Source organism: Lacerta agilis, chromosome 4, assembly GCF_009819535.1.
Source record: "Lacerta agilis isolate rLacAgi1 chromosome 4, rLacAgi1.pri, whole genome shotgun sequence".
Taxonomy (NCBI): Eukaryota; Metazoa; Chordata; class Lepidosauria; order Squamata; family Lacertidae; genus Lacerta; species Lacerta agilis.
In genome coordinates this window covers 30927406-30942026 of record NC_046315.1, presented here as the reverse complement: position 1 = coordinate 30942026, position 14621 = coordinate 30927406, and the positions used below count along the sequence as shown (strand labels likewise).

General features: G+C 41.9%; 1 protein-coding gene across 2 annotated transcripts; it reads left to right on the top strand.

The window, feature by feature from the left end:
* The first annotated feature begins 336 nt into the window (after window positions 1-336).
* SLC35A5 (solute carrier family 35 member A5) lies at window positions 337-12131 on the top strand. Of its 2 annotated transcripts, none has more exons than XM_033146575.1 (7): window positions 337-457; window positions 2275-2427; window positions 3049-3147; window positions 4103-4236; window positions 5722-5789; window positions 6678-7467; window positions 9876-12131. In XM_033146575.1, the coding sequence occupies exons 2-7, from the start codon at window positions 2298-2300 to the stop codon at window positions 9942-9944; spliced, it is 1290 nt and encodes a 429-aa protein (XP_033002466.1). In that variant the 5' UTR covers window positions 337-457; window positions 2275-2297; the 3' UTR covers window positions 9945-12131. The 2 variants fall into 2 exon arrangements, with proteins under 2 accessions (XP_033002466.1, XP_033002467.1); XM_033146576.1 differs by having other exon boundaries at window positions 337-466.
* The last annotated feature ends 2490 nt before the right edge of the window (window positions 12132-14621 follow it).

Genomic DNA, 14621 nt, shown 5'->3' with positions numbered 1-14621 from the left:
AGGCTCCCAGCTGCGGACGGAGACAGTAGAGATAGGAAAAAAGAGTCGCACTACTTTATTTCATCCCCTCACACACGTCGGTAGCACCTCAATCCTTATTGGCGCTCCCGGTCCCAATACATACAGCAGCTTTGGTGTGTTTTAAAACCCACAGTAGGACAATACCTTTATTAGGAGGAATCAATAATATCGCCCCCCCCAAAAAAAGGTATTGCCCAATTCTGCCCCCTAAATATGTGGGCTACTCTACACTTTTCCTATCTCTATGAATATTACCATACCTCTAGCACCGCCTCCCTCTCCGACGTCACTCGTGTCATGTGATCGAGCAGGACTGCTGACGGCTCCGTTCGTGTGCGTGAGGAGCGAGCGGCCAGAGGCTGGGGCTGGCGAGGAAAGGGATGTATGAAGAGAAAAGCAACAGCTGTCAGACAACGATACCTCCGGGAGGCTGAAGGTGCGAGAGGTGGGCTAGGAAGGTCCAGGGTCCTGAGTTCAAATTTCACCGCAGCTGCATGATTATTATTATTATTATTTTATTTATACCCGGCCCATCTGGCTGGGTTGTCCCAGCCACTCTGGGCGGCTTCCAACACATATAAAAACATAATAATCATTCGGGGAAGGGAACCTGTGATTTTCTGTAGCCTCAGGATGCCTGTTGAGGCTGCTGGCTTGTCTTCTGTGCCTTTAACAGCAGCTACATATACAAAAATGTAACAGGTGAAGATTTTCCTCAATTGAAGATAAAGCTATGCCAGAAACTATGTGTTGGGCTGCTTATAAAGAGCCTACCCAACAAACTCTTTGCAATAAGTTGATAATAACACCAATCCATGTTAGAAGGTTGTACTGATAACAGAGATAGGGTATCTAAAGCGAAATCTTTCAACACTTGACCTGTGCTATATAAAGGATAATTACTTATTATTCTATTACACATACCTTTCAGTCAGTTCATGAAATAATCGGTCTGATGTTGCAGTTTTGATTTCAGCTAGTTTTCAGGAGGAAATACACAACTGTTTGCAAGAGGGAGAAATGGAGAACAATAGCGGGAATTTGGAAGATGTGGAGTTATATCTGCTAAAATATTGTGTTGAGTTTCCCTTTCTTCCTATGCAAAATGCAATTGTTTGAGGTATAACTTAGTCCCCTAGACCTTACTTGGCAGGTATTACCAAATAATGTTCCTTAGGATCCCTGTCCATCCAACCCCTGGCTGTCAGCAGCAGGGCTTCATGCAGCGGCATAGCTGGTGCCACTTCCAGAGCCCTGAAGGTGGGAGGGGCAGAGAAAAATACCCTTTTGCTACACCAGCTCCTATGTTTTTATTGTCCGATTTTGTTTATTTGCAAATGATTTACAAATGCTTAGGTGGGCTGTTGTGTGTGTTTGTGTTGATGATTTTGTCCATCACTTATGAAAATACCAAGATAAAACATTACTTACATAGAAGAAGGAAAAATTCTAAACTTTTCATACTCTTTAAATTATTATTGCATAATTTGGAGCTCTTGTCTTAAAATGCTTCAGATGCCATAAGCCTTTCAGCTTATTCAGCTGAGACAAGGGAAGTTTCTTAATAAACCTTCTATGTGATGAAGAGTGGATGGGTAGGTGTTACTCTCCTCTTGTAAGACCAGAACTCTGACATATCCAGTGAAGCTGAACGTTGGAAGATTCAGGACTGGCCAAAAAAAGCATTTGTTTTCACAGAGCACATAGTTAAACTATGAAATTGATTCCCAGAAGATAGGGTGATGCCACCAACATAGATAGCTTTGAAAGAGGTTTAGACAAATTCATGGAGAATAAGGCTAATAATGACTACTAGATAGATACAATGGCTATCTTCTGCCTTGGCTCTCAAAGGCAGTATGCCTCAGAGTACCATTTCCCGGGAATCACAAGTGGAAAGAGTGCTGTTACACTCAGGTCCTGCTTGGGGCTTCCCACTGTGAGGAAAGGATGCTGGACCAGATTGGCCATTGGCCTGTTCCAGGAGGCTCTTCTTGGGATCTTAGTTTAAAATGTGTGTGCCATTCAGTTCTGCAGGTGCTTTAATAGTTTTATTTAGAATAGCAATGCAAGAAGATTAGGGCCTCCAGAATATTGTTCAAGCATGAACGGGAAAAACACAATTTCATGCAGGTTACATAAAGCAAAGCACTAATAGCCTATTGGGTGCTGTAATGTTCAATAGTAATAAAATGTATGCTGCTGTTTTTCTGAAAGGATCTACTTGATAGGTTTTTACTTTGCTGTTCAAAGGGCACTGACAACAAGGCAGCGGAATGGAGTCCAGGTGCTGTAGTCCGCCTGCTCGGTGGGCCAAGCCAGCCATGTATACATTCCTTCTAGGAGGTGGCTTTGTTACCTTGGGATCAAGTCGTATCCTTCTAATGAAATACTCTGCCAATGAAGGTATGATTGAATATTTAATTCTGTATGGATAACAACATGATTGATCAGCATGCTATCTGTCTTCATGCTCTTTACTAGCATGAGGCTACAGTATTATCAGGGAATGTAAATAGTCCTGATTTTTTAATCAGAATTACCTAGCAATCTGTTTTCCTTCTTCAAAGCCATGAAAACCAGTTGTAATAAGCCCTCTGTGTAGTCAGATAACTTTTCTGTGACATCAAGCAGAACTACCAGCATTTCTTTTATGTCACTTGATATATTTACCTGCTCCTTGTGAGGAAAAGGGTAAAAGAGCATGAGATGCATGATAACAGTGATTTGGGGGGAGGCAGGGCAATGTGTAGAATACAGAAGCCTTACCCCTTGAACTTCAAAGCCCTTTTTTAAATCTACCAAGCTTTCTAACAGCAACAGTATGAATATTGTCATGCATTCTTCACAGCTGTATGGCCTGAAAACTTGGTTGTTGCATAAAAATGAAGGCAGTAGTTGCTGGTGTTCCAAAGCCTACATCTGCATCTGTGTTAAAGATACATGTGCACACAGGCTGCCTGTTGCTAGTTTTTTGTTCTTCAGTGTAGATATTTGTAACATACTGCATACCCTCTGTTTTCTCAGATAACCAGTATGATTATCTTCCTGCAACTGTGAATGTGTGCTCGGAATTAGTTAAGCTGGTGCTCTGTCTGGTAATGGCACTCTGGGTCACCAGGAAAGGTAAGCTGCTACGGTCGGGTTCTTACACAATATTTAGCTACAAGAATGTCCTCCCTAGTTGCTTGCTATGTGTCAGTGGAATTTAGGCAGCTATGAGATGAATCTGTCTTGCATTGTCTGTAGGCTACTCACAAAATATGGATCTGTGATGATGCAGTGTTGCTCTGCTGAAAAGTACTGTTTTTGGGAAGTGCTCCAGCTCAGTGGTGTGGGATCTGTTTTGCATGCAGATGGTTCTGTGTTCAGTCCCTGGCATCTCCAGGTCGGACTGGGAATGCCTGCTGTATAAAATCATGGAGTAGCATAGCTAGTCAATGTGAACAATAATGAGCTTGATGAACTAATGGTTTGACTTTGTATATGGCAGCCCTCTTGCAATTAGTAGTTAGTCACATGATACCTTTGAACTTAGGAGTTCTATAAAGCCATTGATAAACATATTCTTCATGAATTTTACTAATTTCCCTTTAAAGCTGTGCAGCATTCAAAGCTATTACTTGCCTTATAGGCCCAATTCATGTTTCATCACATGATAAAAATGCACACGTTGTGACTTTTCATGTGGAGTCATTTTTGGGTGAAGGTTTGTTTGAAACAGTTCTTTGAAAAACTTGAAGATTGCCACAACAGAGAGAACACTTGCAAAGTAGCCTTTTTCTTGAGGCAATAGCTTTTAAAAAAATTCACACAAATGCCTCAAAATACTAAATACATGTGGTAAAGTTGCCATTTAAATGCATTTAACACATCGGGAAATCAATCTTAGCAAGAAGATCAAGAACCCAGTTACTGGAGATTGGATTTCAATTAACATGGCCAATGGTATGGGATGATTGGACTTGTAGTCCAGCAAAGCTTGGTGGGCTGCAGGTTAGCCACCCTGGTGTAGATATGAAGCAAATTAAGAGTGTTTAACTGATTTCCCCCCTTTCTTCCCTATTTACTCCTTTTTTAGGAGGTAATTCTCATAGTGGATTTGGCTGCAGCTCATGGAGGCAATTGAATAGCTACATTAAGTGGTCAATTCCTGCCTTTCTCTATTTTCTGGATAACCTGATTGTCTTCTATGTCTTGTCATATCTCCAGCCAGTAAGTAACACTTTAGAAATTCAATGTTCACTTTATGCTCAAGGTTTTTGTAAACAGAGAATATGTCCCATACCATACTTACTATTAACTTGTACCAAGCTATGGTCAAGTCAACGAGACTGCAGGGAACTTCTTTTTTTCCCACTTTTTAACCTGTTGAGATGAACTAACAATATCTCAGTAGCTGAACTGGATGCTTACGGTAGGCTCTGCCAGAGCTACAATACAGGAGGGGATGGATAAGGAAATGTGTTTTTCACTCGGTTTAACAAAAACTTGTATGCAAGATCTAATAGCTAGTACAGTCGTACCTCGTGTTACGAACACTGCGTGTTGCGTTCATCACAGGTTTCGAACACGCCGAACCCGGAAGTACCGGAACGGGTTACTTCTGGGTTTGGTGGTTTGCGCATGCACAGACGCATCAAATGACGTCATGTGCAGATGCGGCGCTCAGGATTCGGATGGCTCATAATGCGAACGGGGCTCCAAAACAGATCCCGTTCGCATCCAGAGGTACCACTGTAATTAATCTTAAGGGAATTGACACCAGTCTTATCTGGAGTATTGTGCCCAGTTATGGCACTACAGGGCAGGTTCAAAGGGTATGTAGAGCCTAGGTTTGTTTTTGTTTTTAAATGGGGACAGTAGCATGTATTTCCAACCTACAAGTTCGAGGGTGGGCTATCTTCCCTATTTAATTGAGCCACGGTGAAAAATTTTTCATATGATATTAGTCATAAGGAAAAGAGCAGTGTTCTAGAAAGGTAAGAAATAAGACTGGTTCAAACGTAACCGTGGTTCATTGGGTTGGAAATAAGCATCATGCTAACACATTCCCCCTCCCCCCAAACCTGGATCTCCAGCTGTTGCTGGACTACAACTTTCATCATCCCTAGCTAGCAGGACCACTGGTCAGGGCTGATGGGAGTTGTAGTCCAACAATAGCTAGAGACCCAAGTTTGAGAAACACTGTGCTAACCCCTTCTAAAGAGCCACACTTGTACTATGTAAACCACTTGGAGAACTTACTGTCGAAAGCACTCTATAAATATTCAAAATGAAACAACATGAAACCATAGTTTTCAGTCTCAGATGTAAGAGGAAATTATGGATTCAAATAACCATGATGCAAGAAGATAGTGAAAGGAGGTGGGGAAGCACATTGGCACAAACATCACACTTCTGCTTATATATTATGTTATGCCTTTTTGTCAATTGTCTCATCTTTTAACATTATAAACCGCCCTGGGGTGTATAAGACAAAGAGCAGGATAAAAAGTTTTTCAGAACAAGTTCTGAGCTGTTTTTAAGTCGGGTGAGAGGGTTTTTAGATGTTCTTTTTGCCATTGCAACTTATGTTTGGAATAAGCCTCAGCCATGATATCAAGATTCGTGCTAACCTTCCTGATAAAAGGGCATTGCAGACTGATGGTTATTCCATTGCTAGGCTGTAACATTGCTCCTCAATTTCTTTTTCTCCAGGCCATGGCTGTGCTTTTCTCAAATTTTGTCATTATAACAACTGCTCTCCTGTTCAGAATTGTGCTGAAGTAAGTAACAGTGGAAGCATGTTTTCATTAGTCAATAATTTTCTTTCTTTCTAGAGTTGGTATTAGAATTCACCAATATCTCTTTAAATCAGTTATATGCAAGAGTATAAAGGTGTTTGAAATTTTAAAGCAAGTCAAAATAAATTCAGTAATGTGTTAATGAGCATGCTATTGATGCTGACTGAACTTGGTTCTTTTGCTTTGCTGGTTGTTCATAACAAAACACACGTGCTTTGGTCCCAATGAATGAGACAGAATTTAATTTGAGTAAACTTGCTTAGGACTGGACTTTGAATAAGCCTATGCAGCAGGTACAAATTCCGTCACTAACATCACAGATTAATTTGAAGCCAAGCACCGATAAGCCGCCTGTCCTATGTATTCAGTTTCCTTCAGGATTTTGAGTGCTGTTTGCACCAATGGCAGAGTTTCTGACTTCCATTTACCCAGGTTGTAAGAGCTAGTCCTCAGTATCTCAGAGTCCCCAAAATGATGGCTTTAGTAGTCTTGTCATGATATTCTAGCTGAGCCATATTCTAGATAGGGATGGATTCCCTGACACCCTTATGTCCACCTTCATACAGTTTCAACAAATACAAAATAATTCAATCTATATATTAGGTGAAAGAAATGTATTTTCTAAACTGCTGGTTGCAATCCAGGTCCTTCAGTACAGCATACCTGGAGTTTTTTGTCTCCTGGTTTATGTATTGTAGCATTGAGAATGTTACTTTAGGGAGCTGAGAAGAGATATTGTCCGTGCAGCTACCTTGGCAAAGAAGACATGCAGCATATTTCTACCCACGACTTGTGCCATTTGGGATTGACGTGCTGGGTCGCTTCGTACCTGTCCGTATACACTGAGGGTCTCTTTTTGTCTACACACAGGCGGCAACTCTCCTGGGTGCAGTGGGCGTCCTTGCTGATTTTATTCCTGTCTATTGTCGCCCTGACTGCCGGGACAGGAAGCCACAAGCATACCTTGGCCATGCATGGGTTCCATCACGACATCTATTTCAGCCACTCTAACAGTTGCCTGCAGTATGCCAGCCTGGAGGAAGAGTGCTTGGGAAGAGAGAACTGCACGAGAATGTGGCTTTTCCCCAGCTTAAGCTGGAACATCACTGCTGCCACTGGAGCCCTGAGAACCATTCCCCTTGGGCTAGGACACCTGCTCATACTGGTGCAGTGCTTCATCTCCGCCCTGGCCAACATCTACAATGAAAAGATACTGAAAGAAGGAGGCCAGTTCAGTGAAAACATCTTCGTACAGAACACCAAGCTGTACCTCTTTGGAGCCGTGTTCAACGCCCTGATTCTGAGCTTGCGCCCCGAAAACAGGCGCAGGATAGAACACTGTGGGTTCTTCTATGGGCACAATGCGTTCTCCGTCGCCCTTATTTTCGTCACTGCCTTCCTGGGGCTCTCTGTGGCTTTCATCTTGAAGTTCCGAGACAACATGTTTCACGTCCTGTCTGCACAGGTCACCACCGTGATCATCACCACCGTGTCTGTCTTTGTTTTTGACTTCAAGCCTTCCCTGGAGTTCTTCCTGCAAGCTCCTGTGGTGCTCTTGTCCATTTTCATCTACCATTCCAGCAGCCCTCGATGCGTGGAATACACCGCCCAGTGGGAGCGGAGCAAAGTCGGCGGAGGGCCCTGGGAGCGCTCCAATGGGGTAAGGCTTGGGAAGGGGTTTGTTTTGAGTCCATTGCGTGGGCCGGCTGATGCCATCCCACCACCACTGTAGTTGGCTTGACGTAAGCAGAGGTTTAGGCCTTAGTGGTTTAGCTGCAGGTCTACCCCTTCAGAAATGAGTGGCTCTGCTTCACTTGCTTGCAGTGTCATTGTAGACATTGCCCAGCCACCAAAGAATGTTGGCTTTGTGTCATTGTAATAGACATCTGTAGAGATGAGAAGTGACAAAATGTGCTGGCAGCAAGCCGACAACCTGACCCAAAGTTAACTGCGCTTACAGCTATTGATTTAAGTGGGCTTAATGCTGTGTTGAATTACCGGTATAGCCGCTTCTTTGTGCAAGTGGGCACCAGAGGGTGCTGTTGACAGTTAAAGCTGCTCTTAGGTAACATTTGTGTGCGCTTGAATGAATACTTTATAGTGATAACTTGAAAGAAAGACCTATAGGAAGAGGGAGCTTTCACATCTGCATCCATGAAGAGCATCTTGGATTTCTGCTGGGTTTGGTTCGCAGATGCAGCTCCCCAAAACCTGTGCAGGTGATTAAATGTTTCCATTAACAAATCATTTCATAAAAAATAAAAAATAAAAATCCTTCCAGTAGCACCTTAGAGACCAACTAAGTTTGTTACTGGTATGAGCTTTTGTGTGCATGCGCACTTTTCAAGATAAGAAAGTTCATACCAATAACAAACTTAGTTGTTCTCTAAGGTGCTACTGGAAGGAATTTTTTATTTTTTTATTTTGTTTCGACTACGGCAGACCAACACAGCTACCTACCTGTAACTAAATCATTTCATGACTGTCAAGTCAGAGCTTGCCCTGCTCCTGCTAGATGCATCTGTGTGGTACCTTTGCAGAATAATATGGAATACAGTTAAATTTTATTGTCCTGTTGCTGAAATCAAATTCTGGATATATCAGTGCATGTTAAACTCATCAGTAGTAGCCTATAAAAATATTATTCAATTGATACAAAAAGAGAGGAGTAAACAGTCTTACCTATTAATACATATCAGAGCAAAAGTTTCAGCAGAGATCTAAAATAGGCGTAGTAGGACATATGGAAAATATATAGGATCTGTGCTCCAGGGTGCACTCAGATGTATTTTGCACTGTATTTATTGAGGTAAGCATGCATAGAATTTCAGCCTTAGCATCCAAAAGAGAATTAAAACCCAGCTGCTCGGTTTTATCACTTTCACTTGATTGTTTCAAAGTAACCATTTGTTACAACTGACCTTGCATGATCTTCACTCCGATTATTTGCTCAGGATGACAGTAATGTTTTGCTATACAACATTCACAGGCAGCTGCTTAAGCTGCCACCTGCTGCCTGTTTCCATTCAGCCTTCCTACTTGCGGTTCAGCTCCTAATTCTTAATAAATGGCTTGTAACAACAAATATTTATAGATCTTTTAGGCTCATAAAGTGTTCTTAATTCATAGGCATCCATATAAACTCAGAGCCAGCACCACATATTGGATGACTAGGCACCTGTACTTTTGTTGTCCTAGTCCGGTATTTGTTTCAGCATTTAATCTGACTCATCCTAGGGGGATTAACTTCAACTACGATGAATGGATAGTTCAGAAAATGATTTTATAGTGAATTGGGAAAGAACATGCTTCGAAAGAGACACAATGAAGCATAGCTTTGGCACTAGCAAAGGGCCTTTATGCCATATAATGGGCACAGGTGAAGGTGGGGGACACAGTCTGTCCTGGGCAACTTTCTGGAGGCCCCATACCAAGGGTGGGCATGGCCAGAGGCACCAAATGGGTGGAGCAACAGGTGTGGCTCTTGCCTTTGTACAGTAGGCTACAATCAAGCCATGCAAAAGTCGGGTTTCTGGACCCACATATTTCCTTCCAAGCAAACAAGGCATTATCGCAGCTCAAGGACACATTCCAGCCAGGCAAAAGCACTCAAGGAGAGTGCAAAGCCGAGCCAGCAACAAGTGTGGCATGGGGAGGAATGTGACATGGAGAGAGTCCCAAGGACTGGATAGAGAGGCCTTGAAGGACAGCATTTGGCCCTCAGGCCCTAGGTTCTCCAGCCTCGACATAGATACATATGAATTATCCTATAAAACCAGTCTGCTAACTCTGGAGTTCTCTCTCTTTCCCCCAGTCACCCACCCCTGATTCCTGGCCATAAAAAAAATCCCAGCTGAAATGAAAGATCTTGCAGCAGTTCCAAAATATACCCAGGTCAAGTGAAGCCCATGATTGTGGGACCTGTTACAAGAATATTTTATAAATTGCTGTCACTTCACAAAGCTGAAATATTTAGTGCTTACTTTAAAACATTGTTTATTATCAATTGAAAATGTTAACCAAGCGTAGACAAATGTTGCCTTTTCGCTCTCTTTCCCCTTTCTGTAGGATGGAGAAGAACTCGAGAGACTTACGAAGCAAGACAGTGACCATGATTCAGAAGAAGAGGCCTTATAGCCTGGCTTTGGATTTTTGAAGTACAGACATTCTTATTTAAGAAAATGAAGTTTTACCCTGGGGTGGGGGGGGAGGTTCGGACCATGACCAACAGGTGGAAGTGTCTTCTTTCTTTTTCGCTAAGGTGGGATTTTAAATTGTGTTTCATAAAGCTGTGCAAGGTAATATATTAGGTACTGTGAAGGGGTCTTGACAAGGGAAGGGACCTATTCCTAGAGGATGAGGATAATGCTATTGGTGGCTCTTAATGAGGACTCCAGGATCAAATCCAGGTGCCTCTGAATACCTCTTGTTGGGGATTAGCAGCCTTCATGTCCTGCTCATGGGCTTCTCATAGTCATCAGGTTGGCCACGGTGAGAAGTGGGATGCTGCGCTTTTGGTCTGATCCAGCACAGCTGCTCTTACGTACTTGACTTCTGTAGTTCATGAGAGTGAAGAATTCCTGCAGAAAGAGAGCGGCCGGCAATGGTTGCTAGTTCAGAATGCTTTGGATGAAGAGACGTAGAACAGGAAGCATCACTTGGAACTTTCTCACTTGGTTCTTTCACATGAATGTAAGAAAGCATTAATGCTGCTGAAGTTAACCGAGATACCTTGGTTCAGAGCAAATGCAAATGAAGAATCAATAGATGGAGCCTTGGAGGCTGTTCATCTTACAGTATTCTGGAGATAAGAGCTGTCAAACTATTCGCAATTGTATGCCACAAACACCTAAGGATTTACTCATATTTCAGGGGTACTTGAAACAATGTCAAATGTGTCTTTAGCACCATGTGTGTATGCTGTTGCCACTCATGGTTCCTGACACACATTTCTGTGATTTGTACAGTTGAAGAAGTACATTTGTCAGACGCACAACTATGCTTTTAGATGTATATTTAAACTGTTTTACAGGAGCAGCTTTAAAGTAATGGGCTGTCCACAGTGCTAGTCCTACCCAGAGTGGACCACTGAAATTACTGGACATAAACTAGTCGTAGTCCTTAATTTCAGTGGTTCTGCTCTTGGATAGGAGTAGCATTGGATACCACTGGTACCGTGTGAAGTGGGGCTCAGTGGTGGATGCAGTTGAAGTATATTAATCCAAGCTCACGTATTGAAGAACATTATATACCCTCCTGGTGTTATGGTGCTATGTTTTACACGTGATTATTAGGTATCCTTATACTTGAACCTGAAAGTTGTCGTTGGTATATCTAATGCTGCTTCTAAAGCAAAGGTGGGAATGTTGGGACTCCCAACTCCCATCAGTCTACCCAAAATTGCCAGTGGTAAAGTAATGGTAGAGTTGCAGTCCAGCAACATTTGGAGGGCCATAGGTTCCCCACCCACGCTGTGTGGGCTCATGATGATTTTCTCCCCTCATTGTCACAAATCAACATAGCCATCCCGCTGATGGATCCTTAGAACCCAATGAGCTTCTTCACATTTTCAAATGTGAAAAGTGCCCGAATTAGGAGCACAGGGTATGCACAAGTTCCTTTCATCTGTGTGCAGCCCTTTTACACGAGCTGCGAAACAAACCAGGAAGCTGCACTTAATCATCGTTTCCCATGACAATTCCATCTCACTGACTATAGTTAACAGCTTCCAGATCAGCCAAGATTCAAAAGCCAACTTTAAACTATGGTTTCATATCCTGTCTTCTTTAGAAGTCACTAACCGTATTTTCCTAGTTTGAATGTATCAGGAAGATGATGTATTAACTGAAACTTCCTGGTTTGTTTCAGAGCTCGTGTAAAAGGGCTGCACACAGATGAAAGGAACTTGTGCCTTTACTGGCCTATTCTTGCCACTTGAAATGGCAAGCTGCAGTGCCTCTCCATATTTGATTTTGGCATAAGTGCCCACTCTGCCTTTGTCCCTTAGTTTTTTCTCTTGTCCTTTTTAATGCCTGTCTCTGTGTAAAACACAACTTAGAACTTTTAACAATGCCTGCAACCCTTTTGTTAAGTATGATTCAAGGAAATGCATGTTTTGTAATTTAACTAGGGTTCAATCAGGGATGAGACTATGTATAAAGGAAATAGTATCAATAGAAATGGGGCGAGGAGGTCAAGTGTTTCTGATTCCTTTTCTCTTGTATTTTTGGTTGGGGGGCTGCAATATAATTTGAAAATCTTGGTAATACTTGAACTGTCACAGCTTCAGTTTTACACTTCTAGCCCAAGTCCCTATTTGCCAAACAAACAAACAAACAAACCCAGCAACAAAGCAGTGGGATGGGCAGAAATACAGGCACGTATCTTGCAGAAGTAGATAAATATTCCAGGAAGTGGTGATCTGATCATATAAGCTGCTTCTTTTTATTGCACAAATAACAACTCATTTTTGTGCCTGTTGATGGAAAGGTGCAGGTTCTGTGAGTTTCTCATACTGTTACACTCCTAGAACTCAAAAGTATATTGAAACAAGTCTAAATGGAGCATTCCTTTGAACCTGGCTTATTTATTTGAACAGAGTTTGAAATAAGGAGTTAATTGCTCCTAAGAGCAGCTTTGAAGCTGGTGTGGTTTATGTGGACAGTGGTTTTGATTGTGCTTTAGCTCCTCATTTGCATTTGTGATAGCCTTGCTGGTAAGATATCTGTTCCATTGTTTGCTAGTGTAACAGAACAAGAACTTCCTGGTGTACACTCTCTTGTTGTTGCTATTCAAGTGCATTTGTTAAGGAACTCTGCCTGATTCCCTTATAGTGCCTGGTGTTAACCAAAATGTGGGACCTCTTTGTGGTGTTTTCATTGTTTTACAGTCCACGTGGCCAAATAAACTACAACATAAATGAATTTTGGATTTTTGTGTGTTTGTAAGGCTAGAAGATGCATGAGGAAAGAAGACATTTATGGACGATAAAGCAGAAATCCAAAGGTTATTTTTTACAAAGTGGTAATAACACGAATGGGTATATATGCTGCCAGTAACTGCGTATGAATACAGACTGTTTTGTTAATGGAGTTTTGTGAGCCACATCCAATTGATCCACAAATTGCATGCAATTCACAAGTTGAGTATCCACTTTATCCCAGGTATTATTAATACCTTGGATACTCTGGAGTCTCATGGGGCAAAAGAGGAGTAAAGCCTGTGGTGACTTGCCCAAGCAAATAATGCCCTTAGTTGTCCCTTTATTTCAATCCAGGACACAGCCCAAAGAAAGCTAAAATACTGAAAAACAGCTTAACCTGTAAACCAACCAGCATTTTATAATAGCCCCCTATTAGCCAAGGATCATACAATACAGGGAAAACAAATATTTCTCTAAGTATACTAATATAGAACCAGAGGTTTCATGGTAATAGAAAATTGCCAAGTGAGAGGGTGATGCTTAACCTTTCCTTGGGATAGAGTACTTTTGTTGCCCTGATTGGAAAGAAACAAAGCTGCAGCAAAAAACTACCTAGGATAATTTTGGGGAGGTGCTGGAAGGCTTAAGTTTCTCCTGCCTTTCAGTCAGTCCCCTTCAGATGTCCCCCTGCTCCTCCATTCAAATTAAATGCAGACATGTTGAGAAAGCACTTTTTTGTCAGTGTAACATGTAGTTCTGCCCTAGGAGAGAGGAAACTTTGCTTTGTTTGGCTTGTGTAAATTTGATTTTGTTAAAAATATTTCCAAATAAAGATTCCAGATGCTTATTTTCATTAATAGTACAGTGCTATCTTGGTTCTCGAACTCAGTCCGTTCGACTTCCAAAACGTTCCCAAACAAGATGCGGCTTATGATTGGCTGATGGGCCCCAGAAACAATGCCAACAGCCAAAACGGACATTCGGCTTCCGGAAAATGTTCACAAACTGGAACACCTACTTCTGGGTTTGCGGCATTCGGGAGCCGATTTGTTCATCAACTAAGTCATTTGGGAACCAAGATACCACTGTAGATAGCTTGCTTTGCAAAGGAAACTCCTAGTACCAAAAATAAATAAAAAATAACACCCATCAAAAGAGTTAGAGCTTGGACTACTGTTGTGCAGTTTACTTTTAGTGCTTTCCACTGCATGTAATGTGTATTTTAATTGCTTGGGTCTCCTCACTTTGACCACAATTACAACTGTCCTTGCTAGTATGTTTCCAGAAAGCATTTGTGAGGCCATTAGCTTCAGATTACATTTCAGTTAAAGAAGCAAAAGGCCAGAGAGACTTTACAAACATTCCCAGAGAATTTCCTCCCATAAAAGGTCTGCACATATAAATTTGCCTAACACAGTCTGAAGATTGACATTAAACAGGAGTAGTTAGTTAGACTTTCAAACCACATATTTTGGGCTGCTATTCAACTTACTCATTGTGGTAGCAGAAGCCAGTACAAATTCCACTAGTGCAACAGGACTTTCCCCCCAATCTCCCTCCCAAATCTGTTGCAAAGGGTTGGGAAAATCCCCAGAAAAAGCATGGCAGGGGGAGAGAGGAGATTGTTTCAAGCAGACATCCTTGTACTGAAAGAACAATAATCTTATTGCTATACTGAATACAGGTCTCTGTCTCCACTTGTGCACTGTGCATGAATACCAGGGAAACCCTCACTTTTCTGCTGTGTTTTGCATTTCTCCGTAGTAATTTATAATTGATATTGGCCTGGTTTGCACATAATGATAAGCCATCGTTTGTTTAACAAAAGTGTGGATTGTTTGAACACCTGAGCCCAGCACAGCAGATTAATGGGTGAATGTGACGCCATTGGT

Excerpts from the sequence above, each read along its gene's own strand:
- SLC35A5 (XM_033146575.1), top strand. The coding sequence starts at position 2,298 with ATGGAGTCCAGGTGCTGTAGTCCGCCTGCTCGGTGGGCCAAGCCAGCC. Across the intron at positions 2,428-3,048 it reads GAAATACTCTGCCAATGAAG|ATAACCAGTATGATTATCTT; the intron begins GTATGATTGAAT and ends CTGTTTTCTCAG. Across the intron at positions 3,148-4,102 it reads ACTCTGGGTCACCAGGAAAG|GAGGTAATTCTCATAGTGGA; the intron begins GTAAGCTGCTAC and ends CTCCTTTTTTAG.